This window comes from Rhinolophus sinicus, linkage group LG11 (genome assembly GCF_036562045.2).
Source record: "Rhinolophus sinicus isolate RSC01 linkage group LG11, ASM3656204v1, whole genome shotgun sequence".
Classification (NCBI taxonomy): domain Eukaryota; kingdom Metazoa; phylum Chordata; class Mammalia; order Chiroptera; family Rhinolophidae; genus Rhinolophus; species Rhinolophus sinicus.
In genome coordinates, this window is record NC_133760.1 from 61,186,737 (window position 1) to 61,202,551 (window position 15,815).

General features: G+C 37.8%; 1 protein-coding gene across 13 annotated transcripts in view; it reads left to right on the forward strand.

The window, feature by feature from the left end:
- Positions 1–15,815, forward strand: part of DGKI (diacylglycerol kinase iota) — a 376,792-nt gene that overhangs the window by 279,469 nt on the left and 81,508 nt on the right. For all 13 annotated transcript variants that reach the window (XR_012490351.1, XR_012490352.1, XM_074315319.1 and 10 more), the window contains one exon: positions 13,672–13,751. Coding sequence is in view for 11 of the 13 variants with exons in the window: in XM_074315319.1 (XP_074171420.1) it covers positions 13,672–13,751 (80 nt within the window). In the remaining 2 variants the exon portion in view is untranslated. The remainder of the gene's footprint in view (positions 1–13,671; positions 13,752–15,815) is intronic.

The following is a 15,815-nucleotide window of genomic DNA, read 5'->3' on the forward strand; positions in this document are numbered from 1 at the left end:
ATCCTTTAACTTCTTAGCTCCATAGCTAAAAAACAAACAAAACAAAACCAAACCAAAACAACCTCTGCCCTTGGCCTCACCCCCTTTTACTCAGGACCTACCTATCTTTCTACGTCCTAAACTTTTGCTTCTCGTTATGCCTTGGTTTCTTAGAGTCTAAGGATGTCTAAGACTTAGAGAATTCCCCTTGTCTGAAAAACTCATTTCTCTTGGCAAACTACTTCATTTTCTTTACTTGGGAAACAACTGCATGGAACTATGTCCTGTCCTGGGAGAAACACAGCTCCTCTGGGTCCTAAACACATTTGGTTCTCATCTCAGGATTTCTATCACAAGGTATGGAATTACTAGGATGATTTTATGTTACTCCCCTCTTCCTAGTCTGTGACACCTTGCGGGCAGGTACTGTATCGTACTCAGTATTGTATGCCTAATGCCTAGCACGAGAGTTGTCCTTGGCACGAGAAAATCCTTACAACTTCTGTGCTGAATAATTAAGTGAGTGACCTATAGACCTGAAAAATGTTTTGGCACAACTCCTTGTATATATGATACACATTTGCAAAATTTAGTGAAAATGAATACTAGGAGTTGTTATTCAAGATTTTAGATGCCAAATCATTTGAAAAAAAGATTAAAAAAAAAAGTTCCTTGGGTTGCCTTCTCAGGTAGTATATTTTCAGCATAAAAAGTAGAATTTAACCTGTAGTTTGAAACCCCAATATGTAATGAACCTGCTAGTTTCTAGAAAGCATACCTTCAAAGTATTATTCTCACATAGAGTGCAATGAATACAACATAGTTACTTTTATCTAATGGATGACATTTTGAATTAACTATGGAAAAGGCTACGTGTAGTTGAAGCTATGGGAATTCAAACTATAGGATCATTTTAAATCATAAGAACCAGGGGTTATGAAACTTGTGACAGACCCCAGGCATGGCAGGGTGAGGTATAAATTTGCTTTTGAATGCTAAGATGGCTGTCAGTTTCCCCTATTGGTTCCAGGTGAGCAGTGGGCAGTTAATGACGACAGGTTGTTATAAAATGGACCTGTGGCACAAAGAGGGGAAAAAATGGATTGAAATATTGTAAACTCATTCTGTGTAATTATTGTCAGGTATCAGATAGTTAGAATTTCAGTTCTGAAATCCTGACACATTTGGAACTAATGAGGTAAAATGGAAAAATTCCATTTGTTCCCTTCCATGCTCCTTTAGGGCTTTCCTTATTTCCTCTAGTCTCCTGCCTCCCCTCCTGAATTCTTACTTCTAGTCCCTCATTCCCATCATCCTGGTAACTTCCTGAAGAGCGTTAACCCATGGATAAGTAAGTAGGTAACATTTATTTTTCTATACGTCAGTATTCTCTGATATCAGCAAAGTATCTGTCTATAGGAAATTCAGAACAATTTCTTTTCTCTTGCTTTTTTATTTTTTTTTAAATGAATAAACTTTATTTTTAGAGTGGTTTTAGGTTTACAGAAAAATTAAGTGGGAGGTACAGAGAGTTCTATATATCCCTTCAACATCCCCCGATGCCTTGAGCACACAGCTTCCCCTGTTATTAACACTTTGCTTTAGTTTGGTACATTTGTTAAAATCGATGAGCCAATGTAATATTTTATTGTTAACTCAAGTCCATACTTTACATTTGGATTCACTGTTGTGTTCTACAGCTTTATGGGCTTTCATAGATACAGGACATGTATCCACTATGGCAATATCATATAGAGTAGTTTCACTGCCTAAATACCCCCTGCACTGTATCTTATTCCCCTGTAGCCCCTGGCAACCTCTGATCTTTCCACTGTCTCCATAATATTGCCTTTTTCAGAATGCCATATAGTTGGAATCAAATAGTATGTGGCCATATCAGACTGGCTTCTTTCTTTCACTTCCTAATATGCATTTAAGGTTCCTCCATTGTTTTTTGTGGCTTGAAAACTCATTTCTCTTTGTTGCTGAATAATATTCCATCGTATGATGACCAGTTTGTTTATCCAGTCACCTACTGAAGGACACGTTAGTTGCTTCCAAGGGTTAGCAATTAGGAAGAAACATGCTATAAACATTCATGTGCAATTTTTTGGTGGGGACATATAGTTCACCTCATTTGGGTAAATACCAAGAAGTGTAATTGCTGGATCATGTGGTAAGGGTTAGTTTTGGAAGATACTGGCAAGTTATCTTCCAAAGTGGCTGTGTCATTTTGCATTTGCATCAGCAATGAATGAGAGTTCCTGTTGCTCCACATGTTCTTTACCATTCGATGTTGTCAGTTTTTTTCAATTTCTGCTATTCTAATAGATGTGTAATGGTATGTTGGTTTAATTTACAATTCCATAATGACATATGATGTCAAGCACATATTTCATATGCTCATTTACCAACTGTATATCTTATTTGATGAGATGTCCAGATCTTTTGCCCACTTTTTAATTAACACTCTTATTTTTGAGTTTTGAGAGTCTTTGTATATTTTAAATACCAGTCTTTGCAAAGAATTTTTTTCCCAGTCTGTCTTGTGTTTTTATTTTCTTAATAGTGTCTTTTACAGAGCAGAAGTTTTAATTTAATGCAGTCTAACTTCTCAATGTTTTCTTTCATAGATCATGCTTTTGGTGTTGTATCTAAAATGCCATTGTCAAAACTAAGCTTACTTAGCTTTTGTCCCATGTTATTTTCTAGGGAACGGTTTCTTTTTCATGCTATTGGTTTCTTAAGACTGCATATAGATTGGTGGAAAGAAAATGCATACTTGACATAAACTGAATTGATTATGTCAATAAATCTAAAATTGATGCTTAAGGAAATGTCAAGTTTAAAAAATACGTCTATGAATAGTATTAACATAAAATGCATTCATTCTAAAATTATCTACATTTTTGATTATTTACCATATTGTTACAAATACTTTCCTAGTTTATGAATTATTAACTGTGATTACATCTATTGTTCTTTTCAGAAAGTGACAGCCTTTTTATTTAGCCTCAATGGAGCCTCTGCATTTTTAATATTTTTATGTATATATTTAGAGCTCAAAAACTAATCTTTGCAAACCTTGCAGTTCTGAGGTGCTTTGCTTTAAGTTCTCATACCTTCTTTTAATGATCCCATTGATCATAGTTTTGTTTGTGATTTGAATAGGCAAATAGGTCCATTTAGCTGCAATTCTGTTTTAATTGGAATTGCACTGTAATTGCTCATATGTCAGATAATTAAATCCTTTCTTTCTTTTCTTTTTTTTTTTTTTAAATGCTTAGCTTTCAGCCCTTTCTTTCCATAGTAACACCTTGCTGAACGTATCATAGTATCATGCAGGGAATGAATTAGCTGCTGTGAGTTTTTTCCGTGTATAAAGCCCATTAACAGTTTCATGTGGATTTAGTGTCAAGGGTGACTCTTTCTTGCTTTGGCTCTGAGAGTCTCTGCTTGTGTCATAAAGCAGCCAGCTATGAATCCTCTCATCTCCTTGTAGGTTTGGTTGATTCTTTTATTTATGTGCTTTGGTTTAGCTCCAGCCTTAGCAGACTTTGGTACAACACATTATCTGCTATAAAAGTTACCACTATTGGTCTGCTAAAATTGGTTTGAGGCTTTATGAATGGCCAGTATATGTTGATAATAGAATTAGGGAAAATTGATGAATTTAATAAGGCTTAGAGAGGTGCATATAAAATGGATTTGCAGATATTATGTGCTCTACCAGCATCGACTTATTTAATCTTTACAATAACCCAGGTAGGTAGGTTGTTTTAAAAAATAAAATTCAACTGAGTGTATTTGAAGATTTAATTGGCTGTATTTAACAATTCATGAATTGAGCAGCATCCCATAGAGCAAATAGAAAGGAACTCTGAAGAGCTGTGCAGAATGGAAGGCTTTTATAGTCCGAAAGAGGGTGAGTAAAGGAAGTTACTATCAAAAGAGCAAATTGTTTCAGCCAAAGTCACCTTCCTTTTGGGAAAGGCCGAGATCTATCCAGCAGATGACCTCACTAGTGTTCACCAGATAATTTCATATTGACTGGTTAAAGGTTACATTCCTAGGAAAAGCTGGAACTGCAAAAAGGTTAGGTATCAAGTCTTGGTTTGCTGACATGGGGCTTAACACAAGTGACTCCATGTTGAGCCTGTTGTTTGTTTGCTTTTTCTTTTTTAAAATAATAGTACCATGATAGTAAAGATTTACATAGAATCTTTACATACCATATTGCAAAAGAATCAAGAGCAAGATAAGCTCATTGAGTAATCAAAATGATCAGAAGTATCTATAATTAAAATTTTCCTGAATATATATATTTACCAAGGATAATTAAACATTAAAATGAATGGGATGAGAATACCTATTATAGCAAAAACTACCAAATTAATAATGTCAAACGTTAACCGTATTTGAAACTAAGGTTTAGCAAACAGTCTGTCGAGAAGTCCATGGGAAACATTTTTGAATGTCTTGTACATCAGAAGTAATGAACATTTTCCAACTCAAGTGAGAGCATGGATTTATGTTTAGTTTACATTAACTCTTAATCAGCGCTTCAGTTCCATAATGGAAATTCTAATGCAAGGGTTTTAATTAGCACAAGTCATGTGATTTTCCCAAGAAATTCTGGTTACATACAGTCTGATGTCTCTGCTATCCCCATAATGTTTAGCATCCTGCTCACAATTTTATAGTTGCATTTCCTTATAAAGTAAGCAACAGTCAGTTTAATCCTCTGACCCCTAAATGAAAGGCAAGGTTACAGCAAGCCTGTCAACAGTTTTGATAAGTTTGACTCACAGTCTATAAAACCCTTGATGTTGGCCGATTGGAAAGGGAGGGGGGTGAGAAGTCTCTAAATGTGATGCCATTCCGGTCAAATAAGTTCGTGAACATATGTTTGACTTTACTCATAGTTTCTGAGTCCCAGGGTCCTGCTTCACTGTCCAGGCCTGGAATTGTTTACTTGGCTCTGCTTCCCGCTAATCACAGCCTTTCCCCAGTTCTTCCGTAGCTTTAGCTATGGGACTTGTGACGCTATCGTCATTCCTTGGTCAGCCTGTGACCAGCTTCTGGTTTCACTTCTCTGAGCTCAGTGCTGAGCTAGGAGAGACTCCATCCTCTGTGTGGCCCAAGTTTGATGAGAAATAGGAATAGCTCAGAACCGATGCTCTTGAGTAAAGAAAACCCAGGGTGAACTCTGCGTGTTCCATTTAGTAGTTGTGATGTTTACGTTTAGTACCTATTGCCTACTTTTTCTGAGACACAGTTCCCTTATTTTAAAAACAGGAAAAATGATATCCACTTCTTAGGATTGTGCAAAGATGAAATCACACAATAAAATTGGTACGTTATTTATGTTAATGTAAATTATTTTCTTCTCTTTCCTCTCCTCGTCGGTCCTTGGCTTCCTGCCCTTGTCTCCTCCTTCTCCTCCTGATCTTCTTGTTCCTCTTCTTCCTCTTTCTTCTCCTGGTTCAGATCATATGATCATAATTATCATTTTTCTGTTCAACCAGATTTATTCCACCCAGGTGTAGATCCGTCATATTATGACATGTGTATACAGCATCAAACCTTGTACCGTGACTCAAGCGTGTGTATCTTGATCTATAACATGGATTAGGTCATGGTCCCAGAGGATGTGTATAGAAAAAGTCTGATGTGTTCTGGCGTAGCTGGCTTTTCCAGTGTAGAGGTATGTATGGTTCACTAACATAAGGAAATGAATGGTTTCAACAACCTGCCTCTTCTACCACGGCCACTCCTCTGGACGACCAGGCCCCGCTCAGTGCAGCTGTGCCAGGATAAGCACTCCTAGGTCGGTCCTGCAGGAAACAGTTTTTCATCTGCAAACTCACAAAGTTCACATTTTCATTGACCTCAGATTCCCTTCTAGTGAGAATTCATGGGCCTCAACGCAATTCAGGCACAGCCCTGTGGGTGTCCCAGAAGAAAATCTGCTTCAGAGATCTCTGGGAGGGGCCTTCATCTCTGAGTTGTTCCACAGGTGTCTTTTGTTCTTTTCCGATCAAATAATTAATTCATTTGAGGAAATTATTTGATTGTCTTTTGCATCACACCTCCAATTATTTGTAAAACATTGTTCAACTTTTCTTAACACTCTAGACCTTTCCCATTTAATAGCTTTTTAAAACTTTGGTTTTTAAAGTTTTGGGCAATTCAATCCTATATGTAGGGTACCTGAGCTTTGTCTATTCCCTGACTTTACTTATCATTTGTGGTGAAACATATATTTTAGAAACCATATTTTACATATTTTATTTTAGTGCATATGCACTTTAGAAGTGTTTTGCAGATAAAAGAGTACACTTGTGGAGTGATTGCTAGAAGATTTTGGATTTGTTGAAGATGAATAGTGTTAATTTCTGCACTATTTGGCATAAATTTGCATAATGAGTTCAAGTCGTCTTAACATCAAATATAAAAGGCAAAATTAATTAGTGTGACCTGTTGGCATTTAATTTCACACATAAAATCTAGAGCATGCACATGTAAAATATATCACGGATTTTTTACTAATTAATTTAATCGCATTCTGGATTATGTGGCACTTAAACAAACAGAAGGAGAGAAAGGAGGTTAATGGAGGCCGGGCGAACCCTGACAGGGGAGCTGGGCAAGGCTCATGGTTTGGCTGCAAAGAAGTAATTGGTTGTATAATTTTCTTAGGGCTGAGGATGACCAATGAACTCCATTTTTTCCCCCTATTTCTGTACCTAAATTTGTCAAAGCTTTCTCAGTGTCTTAGTCTGCTTGGGCGGCCATAACAAAATACCATATCCTGGGCTGCTTAAACCACAAAAGCTTATTTTCTCACAGTTCTGGAGGCTGGAAGTGCATGAGCAAGGTGCTGGCTAATATGGTTTCTGCTGAGAGCCCTCTTCCTGGCTCATAGAAGACTGCCTTTGTGCTGTTGCATGGTGGAGGGAGGGAAAGAAAGAGCCCACAAAAGCAAGCTCTGTGATGTCTCTCCTTGTAATGGCACTAATCCCATCGTGAGGACCCCACCCTCGTGACCTCATCTAACCCTAATTACCTCCAAAGGCCGCTTCTGCAAATACCATATGGGAATTAGGGCTTCAGGATATGAATTTGGGGGCATACAAACATTCAGTCTGTCACAATCATGTTAGCCCAAATTTCAAACACGTTAAAACTCAAGTGCTTCTTAGAGGATTAACCCTATAATCAATTATTAGTCATTTATATGCAAATACCTAGAAGGAAGGACAGAGAAATGAATAAGGAAGCTAGGATAAGAAAGGTAGGCTATAGAGTAAGGGAAATACATTTGTCCTCAATCAGCCAAGGAATACATTTGCTAGAAATGAGGAAGGGCAAATGGGTAAAGTCAAAGAGAAACGCAGCTTTTGTTTATTGGCTCTGTGCCCTTCCTGTGGAAAGGTTAAAACATGGGTGATTTGGACATATACAGAATCTGGTACCAAGGAAATTCAAGTTCTTGATTCCCCAGAGACCAAAACTGTAACGCTCACTAGCCACACATGGTTATTTAAACTTTAAATTAATTAGAAATAAGATGAGAGAAAAACTTCACTTTCTCACTCACACTGGCTGCATTTCAGTTACTCACTCTGACATCCGCCTGATGGCTGCTGCATTAGATGTGCTGCTCTAGAGACATCTGAGGCCCAAATAAGGCAGATCTTCCTGTTACACACGTCACCACAGCCGTGGGGATTTTGATTGCTTACTATGCTTGGTGTCCATCGGTGGAAATGGATTGCAGCAATAGCTATCATTTTGGGGGATTTGATTACCTCTCTACAGTTTTCTCCTTTTTCCTACTTGATACTGATTGATACTTTAAAAAGAAAAAACCTCATAGAGAACATCTCTGAAACTATGCAGTGAACTTTGGCACCATTATCATTAAAATCAATTGCCACCGATAGCTTGTATTACTTATTTTTAATTCTGAAATACCTCCTGTTTGTCTGTCTATATACACACATACTTGTTCCATTCATATATGTTGTTTGTTCGTATAGATACATATACATACAGACGTATACACATATATATTTGTATGCATATAAAATGCACACGTTTAAAGGTTAATGGTAAAATGGGCATCCATGTGCCTGCCACACAAATTAAGTGTCTGTCCTACCAAGACAACAAGTATATTAATTTTTGTATTTGCCATTCTCTTGATGGATACATATTTACCACCAATGTATGCATCCCTGAACCAGATATTGAGTGGTTTCGAACAACTGAGAAGCAATCCTAGACCTCCCTGTGTAGGAAAAGATGATGCTTGCACTTTTAGATAAAGGCTCTCAGGAGAGCTGAAAAGAGTCTGGATTATTGTCTGGCCTCAGCTTCCCTGAGAGTGCACGTGAGCCCACTCAGAGAGGACTTAGTGGGCAGGGTAATGATTGAGTTCTGGGAAGCGTTTGTCAGGCCGTTAGGGTGAGTTCTAGCTATCAAGTTGAAATATTGTTAAAGAGAATGGGCTTGTTCGAGTTTTTCTGCCTCACCATGACCTAACTCTTGCTCTAAAGAACAGGTCCAGGCAGACCACGTCTGGAGGTGATCCAGTGTTGTTACATACATAAGAAACTGATTCAGACTCACCGGGGCATTCTTCCCTTGGATTGAAAAATAACTGTCCAAGGAGTATGAGAATCTAACATATCTGTCTCTTGAGATACAGTGTTCCAATACGCATTGTTTGGTAGCCCAATAGATCTGTCATCTTGGATCTTCTAGCCCCATCCCCGTGGAAGTTTCCTTTGTTTTTCTTCCTTATTGATCCTCACTGGTTACATCCCGTGTGCTCCTCATTCTTGTTGCAAACTTCTGTTGGGGCAAGTACAGCAGTAGCTCTTTAGTAGAGTGTGTGTCCTTTGTTCAATCCTTGGGCTTGTTTGATAGTTTGGATTGTGTGTAAAAGGCTTAGAATTCTGAAGGTGTGGTTCCTGACGCTACAATTGCTTAAGAACTTTAAAACCATTTAATCTTGATCCTTTGTATGCTGTCTGTTTTTTTTCTTCTCTGGAAGTGTGTGGACTCTTCTGTCCCTAATATTCTTAAATTTCAAACTAAAACGTCTTCCTACTATTCTGTTGTTATTGTACTGGGCATTTGTTGGACCATTTCAATTTGGAAATGAATATTCTTCAGTTCTAAGAAATTTTTTTATTATTATTATTTTTTAGTTTGTTTCTGGTAATTGCTTCTCTCTATTTTTCTCTGGTTTTTGGAATCGTATTATTTAAATGTTGGGTCATCTGGACCAGTTTTTTATTTTTCTTAGCTATTCCCTCCTATTTTATGCCTCTTTTAATTTTTCCTGTTCTGTGGACGTTTCCTCAGCTTCATCTTTTAACCTTTCTATTTAACGCTATTCTTTGAATTTTTTTAAGGATTATTATTTTTTGTTCTCTGAATGATGCTCATGCTTTTTCTTCTTTTCATCTTTTAAAAATACAAGCACATTGATTTTTTTTAAAAGATTTTATTGGGGAAGGGGAACAGGACTTTATTGGGGAACAGTGTGTACTTCCAGGACTTTTTCCCAAGTCAAGTTGTCCTTTCAATCTTAGTTGTGGAAGGTGTCATTCAGCTTCAACTTGTTGTCCTTTCAGCCTTAGTTGTGGAGGGCGCAGCTCAGCTCCAGGTCCAGTTGCTGTTGCTAGTTGCAGGGGGCGCCACCCACCATCCCTGGTGGGACTCGAGGAATTGAACTGGCAACTTTGTGGTTGAGAGCCTGCGCTCCAACTAACTGAGCCATCCAGGAGGCAGCTCAGCTCAAGGTGCCGTGTTCAACCTTAGTTACAGGGGGTGGAGCCCACCATCGCTTGTGGGACTTTGAACCAGCAACCTTGTGGTTGAGAGCCCACTGGCCCACAAGCACATGGAGTTTTAATGGAGGGATATTTTCTCTCATGTCTCTGAGGACTCCCCAGAGAAGAGCCTTCGGATTTCCAAGAAGGTAGGGTTCCGGCTGCCAGCTTTTGGGGTGATGATGGAAGAAAGCTGGGGATCTCTACATTCTGTAGATGATCATTTAGTCCCCATTTTATGTAAAGTAATTGCACCTGCCAAGTGGGTGGAATCTAGTGATCTAACATCCAGTGGTTCTTATTTTAGCTGCCTCCTTTAGCTTTGGTTCCTGAGGTACCTGATGCTGCCAGTTTACAAGTCTTCTGAGGGTTTTGCAGTGTAAATTGTGTTCATTCTCATCTATCTTCACCCATGGTTTAGAATTGGACTCTATAGGGACTCTGGGTCAGGTACCTGCTTTTCATCTGCTTTATCTGTTACTATTTTCTCCTCCCCTTTTCACTTCTTTTTTGTTGGTTTATGTCTTTTAAACATCCGTTTACTATAATTTAATAGCATTTCTGGTGAGAGAGAAGTGTGTGTTAAATCCGCCATCTTAATCTAGAAACCAGCTTGTTCTTTATTGCTTAGTTAGAACTTGTAAATTCCCTTTGATCCCTGCAATGAAAGTTTCATTATGTAGGTTGAGTATTAGCTGATGCTTATCGGAGGCAAGTAAAATCTCTAAAGCCAAATAAGATGAGTCATCAAGTACGGGGACAGTAATGCTAATCCTCAGGTGACTTCCTGTTCCTGGTTCAGGTGAGGGAAACATCAGTGAATTTTTGCCAATTGGCAAAAAGGAAGGTGGTAATTTTCCACAAATGTCTCCTTTTTCTTCACCATGTAAAGCTGCAAATGGAAGTGCCGGATTACATTTTTACACTATAGTTCTTTTTCCCATCACAGAAAGAATAGAAGTTAGTTTTAAGTAAAAAGGAATATAATTTACGGAACTGCTACCAACTATTCTTTATAGTATTATGCTAAATTAAAAGATAGACGATTGGATAGATCCATTTTCTAGCTAAAGATGCTCAAAAGAAAGTCAAGGAAGTAAGGGAGAATAATGTTGCTTTTAATATTTGCAAAATCCTGGAAGATTTATTCTAAATATCATAGTCTTCGATCCAAGGATTAGAAGAACTGAGTAACTTGCGAGACCAAAGAGCTAATGTGAGTAATTCGTGAGACCAAAGCAGAACTAGGGTTCGAATCCAGGAGACAATGACTATAAATCCTTTACTGCATGTTGCTACCATCGTAGGATAAATTTGGCAATTGTTAGTAATCATGCTATGAAGTTTTGGTAGAGGATGCCTTTCTTTTTTCTTCTTAAGCCCAATTACTAGCTAATAATCAAAAGCACAGTTTCTCTTAATCAGCTTCTTGAGGAATAGGCAAAGTTGCTGATTTTATACTCATAGTACAAATGAACGACGCGTGTTTGAAAACTTTCCCAGCTACACCTTGATTCCAGGTCGGGAGTATCCAATCTCTAATTGTAGTCTAAAATACCTCTACCAAGTACGTTGAGTTTATGACCAGACTAACTCTAAGCATTGATAATAGAAGGATATCAGAGGTGTTGACAGGATTCCAGTGTTTCTATTAAATGTGTCTCCTAAGTTAAGAAATGGATAAATATTAATGACATTTCATTTCTCTAGATTTGCACATTTGAAATTAAGAGAAAATATCATTAAGCAAGATTCTAACATGCGCTCCCCTGTTAATTATAGCTATAGTCTATTGTCACAACCTTTGGCTTACTTTCCAGATCAAAATTGTAGCTTTTCTTCATCATTTCTCAACCATTAGAGATCTTTATTCTTCCCTTACCTCTGTGGATCACTTCATTTGGATCTATTTAGTAGTCGTCAAGCTGAGGATCACGTTAATCACTGCTTCTTAGGGATCTCCTTATTGAATTTCCCTTCTGTTTCTTTCAAAGGTGCATGATTACCATACTGAAGACATTTTTGATGTGTCTATTTATATTCAAAAAAATGAGAAGAAGTATTTTTCCAGACTTGTATTTCTTAAACACATATGATAGTTGCAGGGTTCCTCACTTGTCTGGTTACCGCCTCTCCTGCTTAGCTTCCAGAAGAACGGGCAAAGGCAGGCTCCAACCCAATGCGCACTCTCTACCTCTGCTCCAAACAGTTGTTTCTTCGCCTATCCTGGAAACTTGACTTAGCCCTTAAAGACTCACTTCCTCTTTCACACTTGAACAGGCCCTAAGCCTCTCTGTCTTTCTTCTTTTTACAAACTTTTGTTGACAGTCTACCATTTCTTTACCAGCCATGAGGGCTGTATAGGTAAACACGTCTTATTCCTGAGGTGAGAGAGTTTGCGCTCATTCTCAGAATTACATCGTTCTTTCTACAAGATGGTGGATGCTTTCAAGCTTTATGCATGTAGGACTTTGGGAACCTAAAGGAATGGGACGGTGGTATGGATCTCCCAGTGGAAACCACCATGGGACGTAATATTGAGACATGCACTCTATTTCTTTTTCTCTAGACCAGCCTTGCTTCTCTGACGAAAAGAGTTCAAGGGGCTCTATGTCCTTTAAAAGCCTAAAATCTGTCTTTCAGGCTATAGTCTCTCTCTCTCTCTCTCTCGCTCTCTCTCTCCTATAGTTTTCAAATGACTAAGTTCATACATTTAATATACTCTATGTTACATTTATTATTATTTTTGTTCATATGTACGCCTTCCCTATTACTCTGTGAGTTCCTCATGATGTTTCCATGCATTTCAAATGTACTTTATTCTCTCTATTTTTGGTTTTTAAAGCCCGAGCCCTTGGTATTTTCAGACCCATTTTTTTTTTGATGATTGGGCTTTAAAAATAAATTCAATGAAGAAAAGCTTTTAAAAATCATTAATGAGCACCATTGTCATATCTGCTTGCTGGTCTCTAGTGAATTAATTCAAGATTTTGAATTTTTTTTGGTTCAGTCATGGATTTAACAGGGTAGTATACTTTTAAAATTAGAATTATGCACATGCATTTTTGAAGTTTTGGGACGGAGACAGTTTTGCAGTATTTAAGGAACCTTATGGTTGTATCTGAAAAAGGAGGTTCTATTCACGAAAGCCACTATGTGACATTTACTGTCACCTAAATATGGTATTGAAGGCACTTAACAGCTTCTTCTTATTGTTTGTTGCAGTCCTGCTGCTACCACATTTACAATGACCATCTTTAAAATCAGTTGGATTTTTAAGCTGTGAACCTTCTGGAAGCTCCAGGTTTTTTTCGGTTTTTTGTTTTTTTGTTTTTTAAGCATTTTATTCCTATTTAGTTCTGCTGTTGGCCAGCAGGTAGCAACACTGCCTTGAGTAGTTGAGTCTCTTAAAAAGGGACTATTGCAAACTGACAGAAAGATTAAGCCCCATGCATTCAGCATGGAAAAGCGTAAGTGCCCAGAATCCTGATTTTTTAAATTCCTCTCTGGTACATTGGGTATTGCAAATGCAGGTATAAATTATCAGCTGGCTACGAGCAGCCGCCTGCTCCTGCCAACCCACTGTTTCCGTAATATTCAACTTCATGTCTGGGCCACTGAGACAAAATGAAATGAAGGCTGGCCAGGTCTCAAGGGGCAATATGATCACACAAAGAAAGAATATGACCGCTGCCGAAATAGCGTAAGCTCACAAGGGAAGTGAAAGATCCAAAATCCCAATAATATTTATGAGACTCCTTTTTTAACCATCGGAAACACATGTTTGCCAATCTAGAGAAATCAAATATGTTATTTTAGACTTTTCTCTTTCCTTCCCCCTTAGCCATCCCTCTGGGTATTCTCGTTGTGCGTGGAGACTGTGATTTGGAGACTTGCCGTATGTACATAGATCGCCTACAGGAGGTGAGTTTCTATAGCCGATTTCTTATTCTGCTCAGTTTTCCATTTTTGTAAACAATTATCCGCCATGTTTATTTGCTTCTGAAAGGATGCATCTGGAGAGGAAATGGACGTGTGGTGGCCTTGGCTTTTAAGCATACACCGTGGCTTCTCCCTCCCCCACTCCCCCCTCCTCACTAACTTCCCTGCTCAGGTGGTTGAAATGGGAAAGGATCCACTGGATTAACTACACGGTGGTATTGTTCTAGTGTGATCTGTACCTATGGTTTGGAGCTCCTTGTCTTCTCACCAAACGACATGCCTGTATTTTTTGAGCTATACAGAATTTCCGAGGGCACTGATACATAATAAAAGAAAACTTAGGGTTGGGCTTATTTAATGTTTTGTACCTAGCACAGACTTTGTCAAAGACAGTTATATTTGAAAAATATAACTCCTACAGGAAAAAAAGACTCTTATATTTCATATGAATTTGTGTCAGAACACAAAAGAATGACCTATTTTTTTTCTCAATTTCATCTTACCATTGAGAAGGAGAAAGAAAGAGGCTTATATATGACATTCCCATGAATTTGGCACCAGCAAAGAGAGAAGACCCCAACCCAGCACTGCAGAGGTCCCTAGTTGCTTTGGCAAAACTGTGACGGGGAATATTCACTCTCTTCCTTTTACAAATGGCACAGAGCATGAATAGCCACTTTTTTTTTTACATTGTTTCCTGATGAAAGATGCACCTTAGAATCACTTGTTTAGATGTGGTCCAGACATTTGTATTTTTTAAGCTTTGGGTGATTTTAATAGATACCCCAATATGAGCAACCCCTCTTCCAGACAACACATTATACATGAGGAAATGTGAAAAATGAAGAAGATATATATATATATAGTGTTTAAAATCCTTTCCATCTGTAGCCAGTTAGCTTTGAACATTAGATTGTATCTCTTTTGGTGGCAATCAATTCAGGTAGGAGGCATAAAGTAATGTGAAAAATTATTATTTTTTCTCGTCAGCATTGTTAAAGATAGAGATGGAACTGTGAGTGTAACATACTTTGAGATAAATGTCAAATTTTGAATACTGATATGGGTGAGAGAAGAAAAGTCAACAAATTTTATACTTGTGGCTTCATTGGGCTATTTTTACTAAGGGTAACGTTAGCTTGTTAAAATTTGTGAACGTTTCAGTGTGTGCCTTAGGTCTAAACCAATATTCCTGGGACATACAGCATCTCATTTTGAAAAATCCTGTTTGAATTTTATTGTGGAGCCTCACTTAAAAAATCTGCAATAAAAATTAATCATAATTGCTACCAAACCCTTTTTTTTCCCTTAACACTTGCCTAACAAAATTTCGCAGTAGCAAAATACATAACTGTTAAATTGACTTTGTTGAAAACCAACTTATTGGCATGCTTATCACACCAATATTCAATTAAAAGTGGGATTAAAGCAAATAGGAAAGAGCAAACTCAAAGAGGGAAATGTTTAACACTGACTTGGGCAAAGACAGGAAGCTGATAAAGCCTGTGGGAAGCAGGTATGAGGACAGTTACCCAGGCTGACATTTGTAAATAGAAGCACTATACTCATTAACAAGGAAGCCTGCAGGACAGGACTCTGGTGACAACTTAGTTATAAAACTTTATAAAGGGAGCCAGGCTCTCGGAATCTGCCAGTAAAACCTCATTAATTTCAACCCTATTAATTTGCGGTTTGTGACCATACAGAGGTGCCCAGTGATTTTCTTTTTGCAGTCTATGAAAACCTGTTTGCCAAGCAACTTATCAGTATAAACACAATTCCCATGACAGTATGTATCGGATCTGAGATAAATAAATTCTTTCAAAGGGCTTAAAGGGACTTTAGAAGCTCTCTTCATAAACCAAGTGTTCTGGTGCCGAGTCAACGTGACCCCCAATTATTAAAATTGCCTGTCTTTTTTTTTTTTTTTTTTTTTTTTACTTTTGGTCTTCTTTATCCTTGCAATTATAAAATATTATGTACCTCTAAACACTGATTTAAAATTTATGTTTCAATAGTGAAAGGGCCTTTCTTCTTTCAGCCCAA